At 37.1% G+C, this 24,275-nt stretch overlaps 1 protein-coding gene, 1 long non-coding RNA gene, 3 other non-coding genes and 1 pseudogene across 5 annotated transcripts; all 6 read left to right on the forward strand.

Moving 5' to 3' along the window:
- Positions 1-10,050: 10,050 nt before the first annotated feature.
- Positions 10,051-11,894, forward strand: LOC140881864 (stress-related protein). The gene is made up of 3 exons (XM_073287496.1): positions 10,051-10,174; positions 10,288-10,518; positions 11,279-11,894. Exons 1-3 carry the CDS (start codon positions 10,139-10,141, stop codon positions 11,744-11,746), a joined length of 735 nt encoding a protein of 244 aa, XP_073143597.1. The 5' UTR covers positions 10,051-10,138; the 3' UTR covers positions 11,747-11,894.
- Positions 11,895-12,700: 806 nt separating this feature from the next.
- Positions 12,701-14,539, forward strand: LOC140883687 (uncharacterized). The gene is made up of 2 exons (XR_012150445.1): positions 12,701-12,928; positions 13,298-14,539. It is a non-coding gene; the product is annotated as an uncharacterized lncRNA (long non-coding RNA).
- Positions 12,997-13,117, forward strand: LOC140885576 (small nucleolar RNA U19). The gene has a single exon (XR_012151020.1). It is a non-coding gene; the product is annotated as a small nucleolar RNA U19 (small nucleolar RNA).
- On the forward strand, positions 13,394-13,533 carry LOC140885585 (small nucleolar RNA snoR138). Its single transcript, XR_012151029.1, has one exon. It is a non-coding gene; the product is annotated as a small nucleolar RNA snoR138 (small nucleolar RNA).
- Positions 13,793-13,872, forward strand: LOC140885660 (small nucleolar RNA SNORD36). The gene has a single exon (XR_012151080.1). It is a non-coding gene; the product is annotated as a small nucleolar RNA SNORD36 (small nucleolar RNA).
- Positions 14,540-16,430: 1,891 nt separating the features above from the next.
- On the forward strand, positions 16,431-24,019 carry LOC140881051 (E3 ubiquitin-protein ligase IPI1-like; annotated as a pseudogene).
- Positions 24,020-24,275: the final 256 nt, after the last annotated feature.

Below are 24,275 nucleotides of genomic sequence, written 5' to 3' on the forward strand. Positions count from 1 at the left end.
ATTTCATTCCTTATAACCGGGAGTATTCTTATGATCGCATGGCACGCTTATATATCCAGGAGATTGTGCGATTACATGGGATTCCAGTAAGTATCGTCAGTGATAGAGACCCACGATTTACCTCACGTTTTTGGGGTAGTTTTCAGGAGGCGTTGGGTACCACTCTAAGTTTGAGCACTGCGTATCATCCGGAGACTGATGGGCAGTCAGAGCGCACTATTCGTACGCTGGAGGATATGCTGCGTTCTTCTGTCATGGATTTTGGCTTATCTTGGCAGGACCAGTTACCTTTGATTGAATTTGCCTACAATAACAGTTATCATCGTAGTATTGATATGGCACCTTTCGAGGCATTGTATGGTCGACGGTGTCGTACTCCGTTATTCTGGGATGAAATCGGGGAACGGCAAGTCGAGGGTCCTGAATTGGTGCAGCAGATTGTAGACAAAGTAGATTTGATCAAGCATAGGATCAAAGTTGCTCAAGATAGACAAGCCAGTTATGCGAATATTCGCCGCAGGCCACTTCAGTTTGAGCCTGGTGAATATGTTTTTCTGCGAGTATCACCTTTCAGGAAGGTGATGAGATTTGGTGTGAAAGGCAAGTTGTCTCCTCGTTACATTGGGCCTTTCCAGATACTGGAGAAGATCGGAGATGTTGCTTATCGTTTGGCTTTACCGCCATCTCTTTCCAGTATACACAATGTTTTTCATGTGTCGTTGCTTCGACAGTACATAGCTGATGAATCTCATGTGATTCAGTCTACTGATATTCAGCTAAAGCCAGATCTGTCTTTTGTTGAACGACCAATTCGTATCCTAGACAGGAAGGAGAAAGTTCTTCGGAACAAGACTATACCACTTGTGATGGTACAGTGGCAGCGCCGAGGCGTTGAAGAAGCAACTTGGGAAACTGAGAGTCGTATGCGAGCAGAATATCCTGAGTTGTTTGCTTTGTATTTTTGATTACCATATAAGATGTAATTACCGTTGTTGTAATAAGACAGGGTTTGATGTTTCATATTGTTATCTTGATTTATCTTTAGATGTTATTTCGCGGACGAAATATCTAAAGGTGGGGAGAAGGTAGTAACCCAGATACCATTTTAAGATAATAATATGTTAAACATGATTAAGGGTTGGTATTTAACCAATTTCGGAGTGTTATTGGACTTCAGAAGTAAAATTTGGGCTTTTTCATTTTGGGCCGGATAGTAAGCTCCGATCCCGGATAGTAAGTTCCGATCGAAACGGAAGCTCCGATCCTGGAACGGAAGTTCCGATCCCCAGCTGTCAAAAATGATCGATGACTCAGTCGCGAGTTTTGACAAGTGTCGGTCATAGAGCAGATCGGAAGTTCCGATCCTGACGTGGCAGACATGCACGCAATGAGCTGGATCGGAAGCTCCGATCTCGAAATCGGAAGTTCCGATCCTGGCCGAAAAATTTGGCTATAAATAGGGTCATTCGGAGTTCATTTTCAATTACGAATTCCCGAGTTTCCTTCTTTAGTTATATAGTGTGAGATATACACTTGAGGGCCCTATCGGTTATAATAGAGGTTCTGGAATAACCAAGGTGTGGTTATAATCATCCGGGACTAGCGACTCCAAAGGGCTAACTACGGACGAAGGTATGGTCCGGGAATCTATTTAAGTTTTGGGAGTACTTATTAGCTTAGTTAAGGCTTATAGAATTTATGTAGTGATACGGTGAACTTTTGAATATAGGCTTGGAACCTAGGATCCTATTATACTTGAACTAGCCTAGAGGTACGTACACATTGACTGAGATTGCCAGCGAGTATACATGTTTATATGTTGCATTTATTTGGCATTATTATATGGCATGAGATATGATTTACCGTTTTCTATATTCATATGTCATGTGCATATACACGTTGAGCCTATACCTTGTTATACCTGACTATAGAGCCGCTCAGCTCTATACTCGATAGTCTGTCACTGAGAGTACCGCGACGGCGGGGGCATTTATGTCTGTCTACTCTGGTGTACTAGACGAGTGTGTTTGCACCCAGAGGTTGATCCGTGCGGTGGCAGCACTCATGTGGCGCCGGTTCTGAGCATGACTTTTCAGATGACCCTGTACCAGTCATCATGTTGCATGCATTATATACATATGTTTACTCATGTCTATGTACTAGGCGTAGCGCTCACGTCCTAGTTGTTATCTTGGACACCCTATTCCATGGGGCAGGTCGCAGGATGGACGGAGCTGGTAGTTCAAGGCAGGACTAGGGAGCAGGAGCTTTGAAAGTTTTTATACAGCATGATTTATTAGCTGTATAATGTTTACTTTTAAGAATTTCGATATGGTTGTATCACTACAGATTTAAGCCTGGATTATATTAATAAGCTGATATGTAAATTTTGGTTAAGTTTCCGCACATTTTTACTCTGTTAAGTATTTTGCTGTATTAAGTTTAATGCATGCTATTAGTTGCCAGTTAGTAGGTGATTCCATGCAGGATCACTACAAGAATTATCCGACGCATGACTTGGAGTTGGAAGCAGTGGTTTTCGCTTTGAAAATCTGGAGGCACTATCTGTATGGCGAGAAGTGCAAGATTTTCACAGACCACAAGAGTCTCAAGTACTTTTTCACACAGAAGGAGTTGAACATGAGACAACGCAGATGGTTGGAGTTGGTGAAGGACTATGACTGTGACATTGGCTACCATCCGGGTAAAGCTAATGTAGTGGCCGATGCTTTGAGTCGGAAGTCGTCAGTGGTATCATGTTTGACTGTACAGTTACCACTACAGAGCGAGATTCAGAGATTTGGCTTGGAGTGTTATCCGAGTGGTCGTGCACCGAGCTTGTCAGTGTTGACGGTGCAGCCAGTTCTGCGAGATCGGATTAGGGAGGGACAGTCCACTGATGAGGAGTTGCAGCGATGGAGACAGAGAGATGAGGCTAGAGGTAATCTCTTGTATACAGTGGAGGATGGTATCGTTCAGTACCGTGGTAGGATGTGGGTACCGAACGTCAATCAGTTGAGAGCTGAGATTTTAGCAGAGGCTCACACATCTCCGTACTCCATTCACCCCGGAAGTACGAAGATGTACAAAGACTTGCAGCTATTGTATTGGTGGCCCGGGATGAAGAGTGACATTGGGAGAGTGGTGTCAGAGTGCTTGACTTGTCAGCAAGTCAAGGCAGAGCATCAGCGTCCAGCAGGACTTCTTAGACCTCTTCCTATTCCGGAATGGAAATGGGAGAATATTACGATGAACTTTGTGGTTGGCTTACCGAGGAGTGCCAGAGGTTGCACAGCGATTTGGGTGATTGTGGATAGACTCACCAAGTCAGCTCATTTCTTGATGGTGAGGACTACTTATACTTTGACACAGTATGCAGAGCTTTAAATCAGAGAGATTGTTAGACTGCATGGCATACCAGTGTCTATTGTGTCAGACAGAGATCCGAAATTCACATTTGCGTTTTGGAAGAGTCTGCACACAGCTTTGGGGACGAGGCTTTTGTTCAGTACAGCATTTCATCCCCAGACAGATGGTCAGTCTGAGAGGGTGATCCAGGTTCTCGTGGATCTTCTGAGAGCTTGTGTCATTGATTTTCGGGGCTCTTGGGAGACTAGACTGCCATTAGTGGAGTTTACCTATAACAACAGTTTTCAGTCGTCTATAGGTATGGCTCCTTATGCAGCATTGTATGGGAGGAGATGTAGATCTCCTGTGCATTGGGATGAGGTTGCTGAGCGGATTTTGCTGGGTCCTGAGATTGTGCAGCAGACAGCTGACATAGTGACTCAGATTCGAGATCGGATGAGGACAGCTCAGAGTCGGTAGAAGAGTTATGCAGATGCCAGACGACGAGATTTGGAGTTCGCTGTAGGTGATCACGTATTCCTGAAGGTGTCACCTATGAAGGGAGTAGTGCGTTTTGGCCGGAGAGGCAAGCTTAATCCGAGGTATATAGGGCCATTCGAGATCTTGGAGAGAGTTGGCACGTTGGCCTACCGTTTAGCTCTACCACCGGGGCTAGCGGCAATGCACAACGTTTTTCATGTATCCATGCTTCGGAGATATGTCTCCAACCCGTCGCATGTGTTGGATGTCGAGCCCTTACAGTTGCCACCAGATCTAGTGTATGAGGAGAGGCCAGTGCGGATCTTGGCAAGGGAGGAGCGGAGGCTTAGGACGCGGGTCATACCGATGGTCAGAGTCCAGTGGCTGAATCACTCGGAGGAGGAAGCTACTTGGGAGACCGAGGCAGATATGAGAACTCGCTACCCGGAGTTGTTCGGGTAAGTACTTTAATTTCGAGGACGAAATTCAATTTAAGGGGGGGGAGAATTGTAACACCCGGTATTTTTAAATTCGTAAATCCGCATGCATAATTAGGATATTTAATTATTTAAAATTTTAGATTTATGGGTTAAATAATTATGTGAATTAATTGTGCATGATTTAATTTATTTATTTTTTTTAAGCATTTAACCCATAATTAGTGATTTTTATGATTTTTAGTATTTTAATTATTTTATCGCGTAGATGGGACCGTGGACGGACGAGATGACAACTTTCTAGCCAAATAATTTCATGAGCCTTTTTAGAGCCCTAAAATATTATTTTGAGTTTTATTATCTCAAAATTTTTAGTATTTAATTTTATATAATTTTAGGAGTCCATTTTATTCAAAATAAACCAAAATATTGAATTTTTAGTATTTTTAAAATTCCCTAAATTTATAATTTCGGGATTTTGTTTATGATTAACTTAAATTATCAGATTTTAGTATTTATTTAGAGTTTTAACATTTTAGGTTTTATATTTAAAACTTTTAATTATCCTAAAACCTATTTTAATTAAAAATAAAACTCTAAACCTAATCTATCCCAAACCCTTAACCGATCCCTCACCCTCTTAGCCGCCTCCCTCCCTTCCATTCATCTTCTTCATCGAGCAACCCTAAGGAAGAACACCATAGCCACGTTTTTGAAGGGCCAAGGCAAGTCGTCGTCGTCCCGTTGTCCCGCAGTCGTCTCACGCCCGTTTTTCTCTTCATTTTCTGTGAAAGGCATGATTTTCCTTCTCTTTTTAAGCACCATATCAATATGTATTATGTAGGTGAAGTGTATGCATCGAAACTTCTTATTATTTTTCAGAAAATGTTTTGGCTTTATTGTTTGCACCTTGTTCATGTGTTTGCTCATTCATCTCACAATTTCTTCAAGCATGGCTCGTGTATGGCTGCTGGGCAAGGTTCATGGTTGTCTTAAGGTCCCTAGGGTCGAATAACTTGGGTGGTATGAGCCATGAGTGGTCTGAAACAAAGTTATTCTTTTCTGTGCATCAATTCGCACAGATTTGGGTTCTGTGGTAGAAGTATTCGTTCTCCCTCTTCAGGCCATGGTTTGGGGTGAGGTCTAAAGGGTTTGAACCTCCTAGATGTTGGCTAGGATTGAGAAGTGGTTTCAATGAAAAATATGGCCGGAGTAGGGAGAACGATTAGATTTACGGAAGCCGCGCAGGCTGGACGCGAGCTGGAAAATACAGCAAGTTGTAAGGCTTCGTTCTCTTTTCTCGGACCACCGTTTGGGCTGGTTCTTAGCTTGTTGGAAAGGTCTAGAGGTGGGATAGCTAGTGGGGTTGTTTCTCCGGCCAGGGAGTGATCGGAGCCGGCCGGAAACAGGCCACAAAGCCTGCTGCCCGCACAGCCGAGAAGAGAAGGGGGAGGGAAGGAGGGGCTACGGGTTTGGGGTTTTGGAGAGTGGATCCGGGTCGGGTATGTGGATCCGGGTCGGGGTAGTAAATCATGGGTTATGTTGGTTGGTCCGGGTCCGGGTCAAGTTAGTTGGGCTCGGGTATTTTTATTTTTAAGTTTTAAGTTTATTTAAGTGTTTAATGGGCCTAATTAAATCTCAAAATTTATTTGGGCTCCATTTAATTATTTTGGGTTGAGTTTAATTATTTTGGGCTTAATTAAATTAATTAAGTGAGTCCATTAATTTTTATGGGCTTTGGGGGCCCATGGAAGTTATTGGGCCAGCCTTTGGGCTTTTGGACCCATTGAGCCAGAATAGGTTGTTATTGGGCCAGAAATGTTTTAATGGGCTTTAATTAATTAATTGAGCTTAGAAATGTAATGTTGGGCTTAAGTATGTTATTGGGCCAGTATCAGTGTTAATGGACCAGATTTAAGTAAATGTGCTTGAGAGTTTAGGGCCAGCAGTCCAGTCCAGTACCATCCATGAAAAAAATTGCATGTGTCCTGATTATATATTTAATTATTTTCATGCATTGAAGTTATTTTTTAATATTTATATGTTAGTATGAAATTAAATTAAATATATATGAAGGACACATTTTAATTAAGTACATGCATTCATGAAATAATTTTATGCATAATTGAATGTTTAAGGTTGAGCAATAATAAAATATTTTATGTTGGAAGTTGAAGTAGTGTGACAATTTAAGGGGGATTCGTCCCCATATGTGACCTATTGAAGGGCAGTTTACTGCCAATTTAAGAGGTGATTCGTCACCGCCACGTACGTTGGTTTCCACGCTGATCAGTATTTAATGTATGATTTAAGGTTACACTACGGATACAACCATGCGATGTTAGAAAATTAATTGCTCAACAATGTTATGTATTATGTTATTTAAGTTAAGTTATGTTATGTAATTTTTAAGCATGCTCATTCATGTATATGTATGTATTAGTATTTAATTGTTTTAAATTATTTTAAACCCTTGTTATGTTAGCATGTTGGTCCTCTAGGCTCACTACACTGGTACGGTGCAGGTGAGTACGTTGAGGATGATGTTGTACCCACCGGAGGTGAGGATGTATGAGCGGACATGCAGTGACCCCGTGACCGTGATAGATGTCTGAGTCACATGCATGTTTTTTATTATGTCAGCACGTTACACATTTTATATTATTTTTCAGTGGTTGTGAGTTTTGAATATTTTATTGAATATTGTCAGTGCATGCAAATTTTAATCATTTTATTTATGCAGTATTTTTAATTAAATGTTCGACTCAGATATTTATTTTATTTTAAATAATGCATTTTTATTTAAGTATTTAATTATTTAATTATTTATTTTTAAATCTTTTTATTCTGTGCATATATGTATGGGCATATATGTACATATTTTATTTAGTAAGTATAAAAAAAAAGAAAAAAAATTTTCCGCATATTTATTTATTAATTATAGAGTTAGGATCGTTTAAGGTGTGTAAGATGTTATTCATACCATTGTATGTGTATATTTAAAGAGAATTGAATTATAAAACATGTTCTGCCTTTAATAACGATTAATACTAGATAAAATCACATTCAAACAGATATCATTAAAAAATACACATGAGGTATCTAATGCTTGATTGTAAAACGTTTGCATAATGCTGAGTTATAAACATAATCATAACATAAATAGATAACATAATCATGACATGTCATAATCATAAAATCTTTTACTGTGTGGAAAATATCAGTGAATTGTAACCATAGTCGATTGATCAATATAATCATTTTCCATTAAAAAATTATACTTATTTCAAAATATATATTTACGAACTATTTTGTTTGCTACTGGCTATTTCGAGTAGAGATGTCAAAACGGACTAGTGGGACGGCCCAAATTCACAACCCGTCGTAACCCACCATTAGGCGGGGCGGGGCGGGCCGACCCACCTTTAGGCGGGTTGGGAAAACATCAACCCAACCCACCTATTTTAAGTGGCGAGGCGGGTCAACCCAACGGGCCTAAGTGTAATTTGGCGGGTTTTGGCGGGCCAACCCGCAACCCACTCCAACCCACCATTAGGCGGGACGGGGCGGGCCGGCCCACCTCTAGGCGGGTTGGTAAAATGACAACCCAACTCACCTATTTTGTATGGCGGGGCGGGCCAACCTGACGGGCCTAGCCCATTTTGACATCTCTAATTTCGAGTTGCTGCCCACTAACTTTTAGACCATGTAACTAAGTTTGGCCCATTAACACTTACTCTGGCTCAAGACACTTAGCCTAGCCCAAATATTCATAAATTGACCTAATTAAACTTATATTTGCTCGGATAAAATTTATTCTATTCAAGCCCCATTACTTGACCCATCACTCCCGGCTCAATAAGCTTGACCCAATAATTAATTAAACCCATTAAAATAAATTGGTCTCAATAAACCTAATAAATTTTCCAAGCCCAACTTTAAATTAATTTAAGTCCTAATATTCATTCCTAAGCCCAAGCAAATAAAATTCAAGTCCTATAAAATGTAAGCCCAAATAAACTTGGACTCTAAAATTAAGGTTACCCAGCCCGATAAAAATAACATGGACTCAAACCCGAAACCTATGACCCTAAATCCCTTGAACCTACCCGAACCACTCATCTTCATGGACCCAGTCCGGGCTGCTCGAAAATCCCATCTCAGGCTTCAACACTCTCTCTTCGTATCACCCATGCGTTGACCAACTCTACAGCTCACGACCACCAAGCTGCGGCCACCCATGGCCGGAGCCGCGCTGGCAGGACCATTCCAAGGTCCTGCGGTGCTATAGGACTAGGCCACGGTCTGAGTCATGACTTGCATGGCTCGGCCGTGAGCCTTGTTTCCCTTGCAATTGTGTGAGCCCCACCTACGTGCACAACCCGGCTACCCTTGGAACCTCTTAGCTAGCCACCACCTCAGGCCCTGGCCCTCGTCGAACCAATCTCCCAAGGCTCTTAGTCAAGCACCGTGCCATAACATCCTATCGTCAGACCAGCCGTGAACCAACAAGAACAGGGGATCGAACCAACATGCACAAAAATGAAAAATGATGCTTGTATCTTAAACATTGAGCTACCAATCCACATAGAATGCGCAAAATCACTATTTTAACATGAAAAAACTGTGGATTATATGATCAAAATATTGAGAAAATGTAGGTCGAACATGCCTCAAATGAAAAACTAAGGGTATGAGAGCGAAGTTTGCGACAAGGCGACCGAGATGATACGAAAATCTTGAAATTTTATCAAAATTTTCATGTGATGTGTGTGCAAGTGAGGGACGACAATCAATTTCTTGTTGTTCATCAAGGAATACGTGAGGTAGGGGATGAACAATGAATTTAGGGTTTAGTTGTGTGATTGAGTTAGAATGGTTGGGCTTTGGGCTTAAAAAATTAAAAATTAAAATGAGTAAGAGGTCATTATTTGAATTCCTAAAATAGGTAAGAGCTTAAAGAAATAAAATTCCTTAGTCTAACATTTAATTCGGGCATTTAAGAATTTGTAAATTTTCAAAATTAAAATAGTTCCAAATTTTAAATTGTCCCCAAATCCCTTAAATCTTCAATCCTACGTCACAAAACAAAGTCAGAGGAATCGGGAGGGTTCCCGGCGAAGGTACTACGACGCTCAAATCAATGATTACTCGAGGAATAATAATGAGAGTTAAGCGTTATAGTGCTAAAAAAATGTGTACCTTAATAATTTGGTAACTTGAGTTATTTATATATATACGTAGATGTTTTACGGACTTGAGCCTCTCTGCTTAAATTAAATATTTATAATATTTAAATAAGTTTGGACCTCAAAAATATTTGGAGTGCATTTTTATGATTAAGTTTAGATCCAATGAAATTTTTAAATGTAACCCATCAACAAGAAAGATTGTAAGTAATCAAACTCTTATTTAAAACGATAAATAATAATTTTGATATAAAAATTAAATTTATCTGTGATATATGAGTCAAAACACTTGTTTTCTACAAATGGAATCATAACATCGTAAAACACGTTTGATATGGTAAGACTCAATATTTGCCATTAAAAGAACGATATTCTTTCAAAATAGATAAAAATTTTCGGTATTTATAATTTAGGCGGTAGTAAATAAAGATTTGTTTTTTTGTTTTTTTTTTTTTTTTTGTAAAACCACAAGCGAGTATGTGCATGTGAATTAGGAAAGTTTCTAGAAGTAATGTTTCTTAACCTCAAAGTAGTCAACACTCCGAATCATCATCCAACACGCGTCACAGTCACGCGTTCCCATTTTTCCTATAAATACCGCGACCGTCCCCTCTTTCGCTCCCCACAACCATTTCCCCCTTGTGAATAGCAGAGAGAAGAGATCTCGATTTCAAATCCCTGATCATGGCACAAGAAGATTCCAGCCCCCAATCTAATTCCGTAAGAAATTTTTTACCTTTTTCATCTCCATTCGATTTATTCATGATATGTTTTGCTGTATCTATTTGTTAATGATTATGATTTATGATGATTTGCCTTTCCTTTGTGTAAAGGTGGAGAAGGAGAGCGAGGAGAAGAGGCTCAAGTACCTTGAATTCGTGCAAGTGGCGACCCTCCATGCCCTGATTTGCGCCTCGAGGCTTTACAATTTCGCTAAGGAAAAGTCGGGCCCTTTGAAGCCCGGGATCCATTCCGTCGAGGATACCGTCAAAAACGTCGTCTCCCCTGTTTACGACAAATATCATGATCTCCCTATCGAGGTCCTCATGTTTGTCGATCGCAAGGTCTGTTTCTCTTTAATAACAAAAACAACAATAATAGTTGTCATTTGAATCGTTTGGTTCATTTAATATGGATGTAATTTCTCTTATTTTTCGATCCTTTTTTCCGTCCTTTTGATTTGCTTTTTGGATGGAATTTGTCTTATTTTTAAATCAGGAATCGTTGGATGGTAGTTTTTGAACATTTACCAATGCTTGTAGATTTGAATTGTTTATGCTAATTCCTTATTGTTTGAACATGTCGATTCTTATCTTTTTCCTTTCGTTGTTGTTGGATTGCAATTTGAAATGCTGTGAGATAATAAAATATCGCTCTCAAATATATAAGGGCTTCATTTTCATGGAATGAATGTTGATTCTGCAGTAGTATGATGGCAGTTTTTGTTTAAGTAATAAATACACGAATGCTTCTTCTCGAGTCTATAGCTTTTTTGACAGATGCAGGTACATGAGATTGATTATGCATGCTTAGACGAATAATGTTATCTCTGAAGCTAGATTGCGTCTTAGTAATCACATTGTATTCAACTTGGGTACCAAATCATTATTATTTTTGTTGTCACTCCATTGCTGGGGGTAGGATTCCTTTTTCCGGGTATTAAGTTTGCAAATTCTAAGGTGCACTTGCATATTGATAGCTCCCAATTGATTGGGAGGAAAGAGGGCCCGGGGGATGTCATGCTTTTATATTTGTTGCACACCCTGTTGTGTATATTATTTTCTTGCTGATGAAGAGCTTGACAATTGTTTGTTCTTATCTCAGGTCGACGAATCTGTGATCAAAGTGCAGAGTAGTGTACCCACAACTCTGAAGCAAGTATCGACCCAAGCAATCGACACGGCTCAGAGAGCTCCACAGGCTGCTCGTTCAGTCCTGGCAGATGTCAAGAATACCGGCATGGTGGAGACTGCCTCGGGGATTGCAAAAACTGTGTACACAAAGTGCGAGCCTACCGCCAAGTACATGTACACAAAGTACGAACCCGTGGCGGAGCAGTGTGCTGTGTCCGCATGGCAATCCCTGAACAAGCTGCCACTCTTCCCTCGAGTGGCTCAAGCTGTTGCTCCGACAGCCAGTTACTGCACGGAGAAGTATAATCAAGCCGTTCAAGTTTCAGCTGAGAAAGGGTTCAAGGTTGCTTCGTTTCTCCCATTGGTACCCACCGAGAAGATTGCTAAGATGCTTAATACCGGAAACATGGCGGAGCCTTTGGTTTCTGGTGTCCATTGATGATGCTCTTTTATTATGACCAGTGATACTATTCTGTGGTTGCGACTTTTGCGCCTATATGTTCGTTTCTTTGTTCTATGCTATTCTTTGTAATTTTTTATGTTTGTTAAGAAAACGTATTAAATATCACCTTTCATTCTGTTACCAATCCCCCGTTATATTTACAATCCCTATCGAATTCAACTTCCATGGCTAAGCGTGCTATATGATATCGTGTGAATGCGTGATAAGAGGATAAAAATATTTATCGGTCCATATCTTATAAAATATTTTTTTGAATGGTTCGTTCTTTGACGGGCATAAGAAATATAAGAGATACGGTTCACAATATTGCTGAATATATAATAAGTTTAATTAATTTTAAACCGCATGAAATAGAGAGAATCGAGCTTGGGAATGTTTTCACGTTAGCTATGAGAAATAGACAATTAATCAATCAAAAACATCGATTACTATATATCATCTAAAAATAAGTGGTTTCTTGACATATTAGATTTTTTTTTTCATTCAATAATTATGTAATTACGAATATATTTTCATTATATTTTTTTTATCATTTCATAAATATTTATTTACAAAAATGTTATTTTTTTAATATCACTTTTTATTATTATTTTTTATTTTTAATTAAAAAATGAACAATAGAAACAAGCACGCAACCCGTGGGGGTACTAGCATACAATATGAATATATGGGAGGAATTGTCAATTGTGATGGTGCATTGTTTGAAAATTGCATACGATACAAATGAAGGATTTTAGGACATCAATTTTCACTCCGTGGCCCAATGTAACCACACAAATGCCGATGGAACATAAAATTTATGGCGTTAAGGGATCAAATGAAGCCCAGCCCATTATTAGGCTCCAAAGTCCAAGCCAGTGACCTACAATGGCGCTCCTCGGATGGAAGGAGATAAAAACCCTAGCATGTGACTTCGCCGTCTGCGTACGCTCTCTATAAATCATACCTCTACATGTCTTCGCTACTCGCTCTGCTTTTCTCGTTCTCTTTCGAATTTTTTCCCCCTTGATTTCTCTAAAATCTTTATTTCATTTAAGCAGTGGCGATTTCTTAGTGCATGCTAATCCTTACTATGCACGAGTCATGATTGGTTGATTTCCTGGTGAAAAAGGCTCATACAAGTGCGAAAGAATGTTTCTTGGCTGAGGTCAATACGAGGTATGGCGATTTACTATGCGAATTTCGCCTCTTTGAGTAGCCATATGGAGAGTTAATTCTAATCTCATATCCGGCTTAGTTACGAGGCGCACAGAAACTCTCAGATCCTTTGGGGATTTGAGAGGGAAGGTTGTTTGAATGGACCTTTTGTTCTTCGTCATCTGTCCATCAATCAGCCTTTGAACATATCCCTATGCGTGCTTGATTTGTCGCATCATTGGATTGCTATACTTAGTTTTCAACCCATTTTGATGAGCCGACACATGAAAAGTTTTATGTAGAAAATCGAAATTTATATCATACATATATATTTTCTCCAAAGCTGAAAATTTTAGCCCACCTCACAACTTTATTTCTTCTGTTGACTAGATACCGAGAGTAGTTTGTATATCGGCTCTCATCAAATGCTAAAGCTTCTACCTTTTGAAAAGTTACTGATAAAATTCAGAATTTCGGTTACTACTGGATGCCTCTTGAATAACTGGATTGGCTGTTTTCAACGATTCGGTTCAGACGGAGGCGTAAATAAACTCGAATCTGTTTGAGGGTGGGGAATTATTTTCATAATATCTCCAGTCCTTCTCTTAGTTTTGCTTCAGACATTTAAATCGAATGAGAACATGTTTTGACGTTATGGCTTTAATTTTCTTGGTTTGAAAGCTGATTAAGCGGCTTCTTGATGCACATTCAAGTGTATAATGATAAGATGCTTCCTGAGATCAGCTATATCAGCATTTTCATGGCCGATCACTGACCAAGTGGGCTTCCTTTGTTACTAGCCTCACTTCTGTCGAGATATGGCACATTGCTTTTCTATTTTTCAATCTTGATTATGGTAATTGTGTTTGCAATCTTCAATTTGTGGGGCAGATGATGAGCAATTTATACTGTGGCTGAATAAACCATGTAGCTACATAATTCGAGCTTTTTAAAACTGATGCCCATTCATTTGTGTCATTTTAGCTCTTCTGACAGTTGGAGCTTTTAAATGATTTACTTGCCTTGAAGTTTTCGAACTTGTGTTATATCAGTTGGGTTTGTTTGATGCTATCCCAACTCCCAAGTATGTCAATGGCTAGGAATCTGGTTACATGTGTCATATCAAATATGAGTAGCGGATAGATCCTTTGATGTTGATGCTAGATATCATCTTTATCCAAATTTCCTAATTGTTGAGACTTGCACGCACAAACCATGCTATGAGCATTGCTTTTCAAAAGTTTAGGCTGTAGCTTGACAGAAGTTTTTATGAGTTAAATCTAAAGTCCTATCTAAAGATTGTCTCTCTTTCTTAGCTGATAGAATTGTCGGTTTATGTTAGCAGTATATGCAGAAATAACAGAATGTTTCTCTTGTTTTTCCAGTGTTCTTTTAAGTAGCAGAGTCCTTATTTCAAACATAAAACCTGGTTTTCCATGTCCTTTATTATGTGAAGCATTCCAAGCACCTTTAGAGTGTTTATAAATTTAAAAGAGCCTACAGGGACCGATCTGTTATTTCTTTCGGCAAGTAGAAACCAGGTTTAAGAATTTGATTAGTCCTGTGTCGATGTAGCAACATTGAACAATTGGATTGATAAAATTATGATTATGTAAATATGCTTCTTGAATATGCAACACTCTCATGTATTTTGGGTTCTCTCACCTCTCTTCATTTACCCTATGCTTTTTTTTAATTATTAATAAAAAAATTTTTAGTTTAGACGTGCCTAGCTGCAGTATCAATCTATGAATTTGGTACAATAATCTAGTATATAAAATCTTATGTTAATGGCCAAAAAACATGTGCTACATGTACAAAAACTAATGATAAATCTGAGTTTGTGCATTTGAGGTTGTGGTTATTTTTGTTTGGATGAAAAATTGGGATTTGATTTAATTTGGATGAAAAATTAAATAAAAAGTTGGTCAATTATCGATGCAATCCGTATTCTGTAATATGTTCTGCCTAATAATAACGGGCAACATCACCATGTATGGATTTTTCAAAACGAAGTTTATTTACATACATCAAAATTTACGTAAACAAATATAAATTGAAGCAACAAATAATTTTCGGCCGGCTCGTTTTAAAGTATCGAGATTTAAATTTATAGTTTATTTTTGGGTTTAGAAGAGTCTTAATTTGCGCACCGTAAAATAAGTTAATTTCGGCCTATGAGTCACATAGGAGAGTATTCGTGTTAAATGGATTATATTTGGCGAATTCAGTTACTTTTGTGGGGAAATCTTAATGAATAAAAAACAAATTTTGAAATAAGATAAGATTAAAATCTGAAAACAAGTTCACTATTTTTTGAGTACTACTATAATCATAATTTATATTATTTAGTAATAAAATTTGTATTACAAACGAAAACATGACTTGAGCATGAATTCAAACCTTGTTTATATGGAACAAAGAAATTACCAGTTGGTCCCAGGACTAAGGCCGCAAAAACAATTCCACTCACAATACTTAAATTGCAGTGTTTTTCGTATAAGATAAGATTTAATTTCACTAAATATTATATCTGGAATATTTTTGAATGATTAATTAAATAACATAAATAATTTATACAATTAGTTTTTTAAAATGCTTATTCTAATTTGATTTGTTTCATATTAATACTGGTGGTTAGCTTTTTCTTGGTTACAAAATAATCAATGTGATGAAACTGTTATGTTTATTCTCTCGCCTTTAAATGCCATGCTGAATTTGTAGGTTTACCATTAACGTGATAAAACGATCACATTTAAGAATTATGCCTCCTAGTCGAAATTTTCAAGTTTAAATAAATGAATATAATTTGTCACATCAAATTAGAGTTGTCAAATGTCTCCATCCCCTATTCATCGAATGGGGCGGGCAGGAAAACCCGAACCTAGTTGGATCAACCCATCCAAAAAATTGATAATTATCTTTTAAATAAATAATACAGAAAGCCATTAAGATTTATAATTAAAAACCATTATAAAAAATCACGCACTATCTATTCATGCTAAAATTAAAAATTCATTTCAACTACACATTAATTACATAACACGCAACGTGAACATCGATTACTAGTAATTAATATAAAATTTGATTATTAATATAGATCGAGTCCAACTTTTTTTTTTTTTTTTTTTTTTTGTTTTGTTTAGTTGCGAGTCCATCTTTTTTGACATATCTTATACTATATATATATATATATATATATATATTTTAAAAAAAATTATAATTTTTTTTCTTTTTAAAAATCAATGAGACAATGAATGCGGAAATGAGGGGAAAAAATTTAAACCAGCGGATCCCGTAATACGTTGGCCGTTTGCGCATATAAAAAGAAATAAGAGGAAAACTGAAAGAAAAAGGCAGTTCACAGTTTATTGCCGAATTTATTTAACTAAATAACCTTTGTTTACCATATTTTGAAATATAACCTTCTGGATATTTTTACTTTATTTTGTTTTTACATTTTTTTTTGTATTTAAAGGTTATAAATCAAAAAATTTGATTTAAACAAAGTTATTTTTCAAAGTCTATCGTTTATTCCCATTTCTGTTGTCTCTCGTGTCTCCAAACTCATTTGATTTTATCTAAATTATCCATTGCCATCTTTCTTTTTGACCTGAAGAAATTTTTGTCAAAATCTTCGAAATTGACGATTAAAGTTATGGGATTGGGCGATGCGGATCTCCTTGACGATGGCGATGGAGTTGGCGGAGGAGGAAAGGCGATGGCCATGGCCTTGTCGTGTTCCATTTGCTTAGAGGCGGTCATGGATAACGGCGATAGATCTTGGGCTAAGCTTCAATGCGGCCATCAATTTCACCTCGGCGAGTGATTAACATTTCATTTTCTCAATAATTAATCGTGATCTTGCCAATTTTATTTTTGTTCCATTTTCTATTGATTGGATTTAGTTCGAAGGCTCAATTCACCCGGAATTTTATAGTTTAACGAGTGATTTTTGTGATATAATGTTTTCCCTCAAAGTCTCAGTGCATCTAACTTGCTTTTAGAATTTGAGGAATTAAGGAAATTTTGGGCGAACGCGAGATTTTTTGAGTGGAGATATAATTGGAAATTCACAGTTAGGATGATCTAACGTAGTTCCTTGATTGGAAAAGGAAGTTAACTGCAGAATATTTTAATGTAGATGAAAGTTTGAATCTGTTGAAGTAGAGAAATGATAACGGTGAATAATTGACTCCGTGTGCTGACTGCTGCATTTGAACTCATTGACTGGTGCCTGTTGGATAGAATACTATATAAGCTTATCGATGGATACATTCTTCCAGTCTCTCTTCCTCTGTGATTGGAAATGTTTATCGTGATGGTTTAACCTAGTCTAAGCTCAACCTGTTCGTGGTTGTAATTATAATTTTATGGAACGTATATACAAATATTGATTGTTTTGTAGAGCTGTCCTGTTTTATGTTGGGAAATCCCTCTCTTCTTATTGTCGGCTACCTTTTTTGACAGTGACGATCAATCTACATCACCAGTTCTTCATTGTCTTGAATTTTTTTAACCATTTTGATTGGTCTTATGGAGCTAATGAAAATCTATTTTACTTAATAGATCTTTTCTGATACAAGGTTCTCAAAATTATATTACCAGCAAGTCACTTTGAATTTGATTTGGTGAGCAACTGCTAAAAATGGCATGGAAGATAAAGCGTTACCATCTGTCGTTAATTTAGTTTTTAAAATTAACCTGATGTGTTTGAAATTTGGTTTTCCTGATGTGAAAGAAGTTAGAATGGTCATGAATATTGCATCGGAAGAAAATAATTGTTAAATTTTTTGTTTAAAGAATAATTCCTGAATGCTTGGGTGTATAAAACGCATCTTCACAAGAAATTTGTAAATTTTCATACAAAAAGAAAATTCTTGAGGTTGATAATTTTAAGTGTGGAATTTTGCTCATGTTTTTTCTAGATGCATATTTTTTCTCACTATATTGTGGTTATCATGATCTGTACAGATTGCATTGGCTCAGCCTTCAACATTAAGGGGGCAATGCAATGTCCCAACTGTCGGAAAATTGAGAAAGGACAATGGCTTTTTGCAAATGGCAGTCGTCCGTTGCCTGAATTTAACTTTGATGACTGGGCTCATGATGAGGATCTCTATGATCTAAGCTACTCTGACATGGTAATTGCATAAACTTAATTTTTAAATTTTTGATGTTTTATTATTGCTGGAACTGGAAATTGTAGGTGTATAGACCCTTCTGGTTTCCCTATATGTTAGGAGTCCCATCTATGCTCCCAAATTTCTTTGATCTTATTGTAGGCAATTATGAATCAAGTTGCTTATACTGAATTGTCACTGTCATTTATTGTTTATGCTCCGAGTTTAGGTGAACTCCAATTGTGCATTATATGTTAGATAGATTATGTGGATTTTCGCATTTCAACCCTCGTAGCTTATGCCTTATTGTATGTATAACCATGCATAAAAGCTAGATAATAATATTTCTATTTAGTTTTTTTAAAAAATTGTGAGTGATTTTGCAGTCATTTGGAGTTCACTGGTGTCCATTCGGTGGGTTGACAAGGATCCCTGCTTCTTTTGAGTAAGCTCTATTAACGATTACGAGTGTATATTAATTAAGTCCTAAGAGTAGTTTGATTAAGTTTCATTTCTACGTTTGAATAGATAACACATCTTTGAACCATTCTCATATTCAAGTCGCTTTTAGATGCCTACAGAAAATATATTCTTGTTTCCTTTGTTTACTAGCAGATTGGCACATGATGAGCTTTTTGGTAAAACTAGCTGAACAACTTTGTGGTTTGGAGGAATAGTATGGCTATACGATTGCTATGAAATGAAGAATGTAGAATGTTTTGTGAGCATACATAAATCTCTACCTCATCCGGCACTCTGGCTTTGTCTATTCTCATTTTCCCATCAATAATAGGTAATTGATCGGCGAAGCTTATGAGAGAAAGTTATGCTATCGGCTAACAGCTTGCTTTAAATATTCATTAGATTTTTTAGCACAATCATCTGAGTAAATTTGCATTCAAACACACCTGAAGGGGCCCAATCAGTTGAAGGTTCTCTAACTTGATAAATCATACCACTGTCTGAGCACGTACATGACATGACACATTGAAACTTTGAAATGAAATTATTACATAAAACTTGTTGGTTTTATACGTTCGCGAAGAAAAGCGTATTATTCTTTGGTCAATTTTGTAAATCATTGTATGGCAAACCTTGTTTTCATTTCGACACTCTGTATTCCATATTAAAAGTAAAGACTCTTTGTTTTTTTCTTCCAATTGAACGATGCAATTACATCATAAATGTAATGTTTCCTGCATAATATTTTCAGTTTGGATGCTTTACTAATTATTACATACAAAACACATAAACAGTGCATAAACTTACAATTCGTGAGCCATATATATGGGATTTTATATGAAAGGATTCTGCTATTAGAATCCACTAATTTGGTGTTTAATTTTTCGTGTCTTTCTGTCATACCATCACAGAAATATATTATAAAGATAGCAAATAATTGTCACAGGTGCAATAGGTAAACATATTGAAATCTTTTCAATTGCTAACAAGCCTCAAATTATGAATTCATCACTTAACATGGAAGGAAAGTTGGAATATAAAACATCGAAAAGTAGAAATAACTAATGTTGAAGTTTATACGAGTCAGAGAAGAGAATCATAATATGATCTAGAAATTCCTGTCCAACTCCTTTGCTAATGCTTCATTCCACATATAAAACACAGTAATATTAAATCAACGCGGTTAAATGCGTGTAAAATCTAATGATTAATGTTATTTATACTGTGATGTATATAATTATTTAGGGTTAATTGTATCAGGCCCTTGTGAAAAGTATGAAAGGCATAATGACCCCTAAAAATTATTAAAAAGTAAAAGTAACTACTGTTGAATTTTATAGTAGTCAGAAAAAAGAATGGTAATATGATCTAGAATTCCTATCCAACTCATTTGTTAATGCTCCATTCCCCAAATAAAAAGACACTTAAATTAAATCAACACGGTTAAATGCGTGTAATATCTAAGGAATAATAATATTAATGCTGTAATGTATACAATTATTTAGGACTAATTGCACCAAGCTCCCAGTGAGAAGTATAAAAGACATAAAATAAAATCTCCTAAAAAAATAAAAAAGGGAAAATAACTAACGCTGAATTTTATAGGAGTTAGAAAAGAGAATCATAATCCGATCTATAAATCACTGTCCAACTCATTTTCTAATGCTTCATTCCGCATATAAAAACGCAGTCGTATAAAACCAACACAGTTAAATGCGTGTAAAATCTAATGATTAATGTTATTTATACTGTGACGTATACAATTATTTAGGGCTAATTGCACCAAGTTCCCTGTGAAAAGTATAAAAAAGATAAATCCCCCTAAAAACATCAAAAAGTAAAAACTGCTAAAATTTTATAGGAGTCGGAGAAGAGAATCACGATATGATTTAGAAATCTACAACCAACTCATTTGCTGATGCTCCATTCCACGGATAAAAACACACTTGTATTAAATCAACTCGGTTATATGCATGTAAAACCTAATGAAAAATGTTACTTATACTGTGATTATACAATTATTTAGGGCTGATTGCATCAGGTCCCCCCCTGTGTAAAGTCGGAAAGACGTAAAACCTCCTAAAAATATTAATAGAGTAATATATCATTCATTTTAAAAATCAAACACATTTAACCCATTTGTCCAAAACACTCCAGCACATTTACCCCATTTTTTAGTGGTTATATGCCTGATTTTAAAAGAACATGACGTTTAAATGCAATTGATTTTAAAGAGTTGTTTTTTCGCATTCTCTATTTTTTACAGGGTACTGACGTAATTTGTCCCACATATTTATATGCAGTGAATATGCTCAACAAAGCAATTTGTACCAGTATAACTTTAAATCTGTCCTCCCAACAATGCTTTTAGATCTCAAATAGTTACCCACTAAAGGAGGCATTAGTTGGCAACTGAAAGAAATCTTTTCCAAAATTCAACACAGTGAAACCAAACTAAATTACCCATGAGGATTCTGGAAAACATAAAAACTGAAACTATTGGAGTATCAGATTTATGTAGAATTGTAGTTTTATGTGCTGTTAATATGTTTAGGTTTCGTGGACCACTTGTCTGCTTTTTGTAATTATCCTTCTTATTAATATAATGTATTATGTCTTATGTAAAAAAAATTGGTAGACCAAAACAAAATAGAAAGACATGTTGTGGAAACTAAAAATTTCCAAGTTGCAAAATATAATTTCCAGAGATAAGGATAAATGAGATTCAGAGGAGAGTGTTTTGGCATTGGTCGAAGAAAGTCAAAGACATAAGAACAAGCGAATGTATGTGCCGAGAAACATACCATATAGGTGTGCAGAATGTGTCCTGGGTTTCTGTTCTTATATAACTAAAGTTCAAACCCTTTTTATTTTGTGTGAAAATATACAAATGCAATCTTTTGGGAAACCACTTAAAGTTGGTATTGTAACGATGTCTGGCTGAGTTATCAGACTTTTGTCCTCCTAAATTTGGAGTTTATTATGCTTAAAATTTTTCTTAGATTGCGCAGTTGAAAATGGGGATAAAGGAAAATTACAACTACTTGTGAGACGTAATAAGTTTCCACTTCAGGAATAGGTTATGTCCTTGATCCTCGCACTTAATTATGAATTAGTTGCATGACCTTCACCTTCTATGCAATCTGCTTTTGAGATGACTTAACAGCTTTTTGACAAGTCTTTACTCTTGAATGCTGGCCTTTTGAACTGGGAAAAGAATTAACAATCAGTAAGAGAAAAGCTCTTCACATGCCCATGTTAAATTTTGTTTTTCCCTTTTGGGGTCTAGGTGTGGCGAACCTCCTGTATATTCACATCCTCATTTAATTCTTTGTCTCTTTTTTTCCTGATTCTAACAATGATGAAACAAAATAGATGCTGTAACTGTTTACTAGCATTTTTTATTTTAGGCTGTGTGCAAGTAGTACATTTATAGTTGGATACTGGGGGGTCGATGGTATAAATATCTTACCAAAAGAAGATAAGTCGTAGTTCTTGATAAATGCGTTGGTTTAACTATAAAGCATGCATGGTGGAAAAGATTTTCAGTCAGCCCTGAAGCCTATTGTTTTTTTTTTTTTTTTGATGGGTCCTGAAGCCTATTGTTGGCTGTCCATATAAGTTACGCATGATTTCTATATTTAGTGAAAGTTCTCCCTTTGTTTATCCTTTTGAAAATTTCAAGAGTCAACCTCATTCAAATGGAAAGCAGAAAGTGGACGCCTCTTCTTGTCAGTCTGCTAAAATTTCATGTGAAGAATAGCGGGCATATTGTGAACGTTAATGAATGATTCAAGAAGAGATACCACTTCGCTACTATCCTGAATCTTTTTATTCCCTGGACTTGGGATTAAGCATAGGCACAAATCATGCTTCACTGTTAGAATCAGGACATATTTTTTTCATGGAGCTCTAGATTACTTGTATGCGGTTAAATTGCTTTTAGCATAGTATGTTTGAAGTATTTCATGTGAAAGCATTCAGCTAATAGTGCTCTGGAATTTTACTTTTTTTTATTGATTTTTGCAGCGAGGGAGAATTTTCATCCAGTGCATGTAAGGTTTCATTCTGTGTCTTACTAAGGTTTCACCTAGCCTATTAATAATAGTACTCTCTGTTTCATGCTTCACAATTTTCTTGGCCATCATGCTGTCATTGCTGAACATACATCCATGTCATCTCAGCTCATCCTTGCCCATATATTACTTATTTTGGGCCAGTCCATCCATCTTCTACATCCAGTGGGAGTGTCTCTGATGGACCCAGTTTTAATAATCCCTGGAGTGGCCCATCAGTTCAAAACGAAGTCCCTAGTTCCTATGGTTTTCCTTCTATAGATGCACATTTTCATGGTTGGGCCCATTCTCCTTTTGTTACTGGTAGCCGCGTTGGTGCTGCAGATCAAACTTCGATTCCATCTGTAAATCAGCGAGCTGCTAGGAATGGCTCCAACGTGCCAAGACCTGGAATGCACCCTTTTATTGTTGGTCACAGGTCAGTGAATTGACTGGCTTTTGATTTTAATCAGGGTTGCATCTGTTGCACGAAATAGATGGCAAATATATTTCTTAAAAGTGTTTATCAACTAAAAGTTTTCTACTTTCTGGTTTATAAATTTCGAGTTATATAATGCTGACATGCATATATTCCGACAGTTCTGGTAGTAGAGCTCCAAGCTCCGTTACCACATCAATGCTTCCACCTTACCCAGGTATTGTTGCGCGGCCTCGTGACCGTGTGCCATCGCTTCAAGCATATTTTCCGCAATCCAACAACCCCCAATGACACGAAATCCTCTGGTACCCACAGGGAGAAGATCCAACAGCCGCAGAGGTTTGGCGCAAGTTGTGCCTCTCACTTCATCATCAGATCAATTCTACTTCTTTTCTTCAAGCTCATCAGGAAGAACCTTTCAAGAAGCTGAAAATTCCCCTCAGGATCAATTTTATGCTTGGGACCGGGATTACCAGTCTTCCCTCCCCCTGAACCATGTTGATAGAGATTCAACGTGGGATCCGTTTCACCCACCAGCTGGTGGATCTGAAACTGGAATGCGTTCCAGTGGTTTTCGACATAGACATGGATCAGAGAGGACACCACAAAATCGGCCATAGTTGTCTTACTATGTTAAATTGAAAACTGTGATTGCTATGACTGCAAAATCAATTATGTATGTTTGAGCAGCATTCGACAATGGTTGGAGTCTGCCTTGCACGGCAGAGCTGAAACTATTGCGTGGCTTCGAAATTGTTGTGTTCCGTTTCTCTTAGCAGCCACGAGCTGTGTGGTTGCCCGTGGCTTTCTCATATCTGGCACCTTTCCCCTATGGCTGACTAGGCTCGCAATTGAATCGGAACAGTTGCATATTAAAGGATTTCCATTTTGTTGGTTTTCCAAATATAATCTATTTGCTGAGTGTCTTGCTTTGGTGTAATGGGCTAGTCTTACAAGTTAAAGGCACAAAGCCTCGAGTTGTAAGCATTTAAATGTCAGTTGGATTTAGTTCCTCATGATAATATCGTTTATTTATTTTTTTAATTAATACAGCCGCACCGCGCAAACTTTTAGCAGCATTGGTACAATTCAGATTTTCTACGCTGAAGTGGTGTATGCACTCGGGCTAAAAAAAAACAAAACCACCACCCAAATATATTTTATCCATATCTTGTTGGGTAGAGAGTATTTAAAATTTCAAAGAGTATTATCTACTCTGTTAGCTTACTTGTTTAAAGACAGATTATAAGCGATAAACTTGGCCAAAATTATTTTGGCTTCGGAATTTT

The sequence above is a fragment of the Henckelia pumila genome, chromosome 2, assembly GCF_033568475.1.
Source record: "Henckelia pumila isolate YLH828 chromosome 2, ASM3356847v2, whole genome shotgun sequence".
Lineage (NCBI taxonomy): Eukaryota > Viridiplantae > Streptophyta > Magnoliopsida > Lamiales > Gesneriaceae > Henckelia > Henckelia pumila.

What these genes read in the sequence shown, in the direction of transcription:
- LOC140881864 (XM_073287496.1), top strand. Translation starts at nt 10,139, where the DNA reads ATGGCACAAGAAGATTCCAGCCCCCAATCTAATTCC. An exon ending in CCAGCCCCCAATCTAATTCC is followed by an intron (nt 10,175 to 10,287) that starts GTAAGAAATTTT and finishes CTTTGTGTAAAG; the next exon opens with GTGGAGAAGGAGAGCGAGGA. An exon ending in TCATGTTTGTCGATCGCAAG is followed by an intron (nt 10,519 to 11,278) that starts GTCTGTTTCTCT and finishes TTCTTATCTCAG; the next exon opens with GTCGACGAATCTGTGATCAA.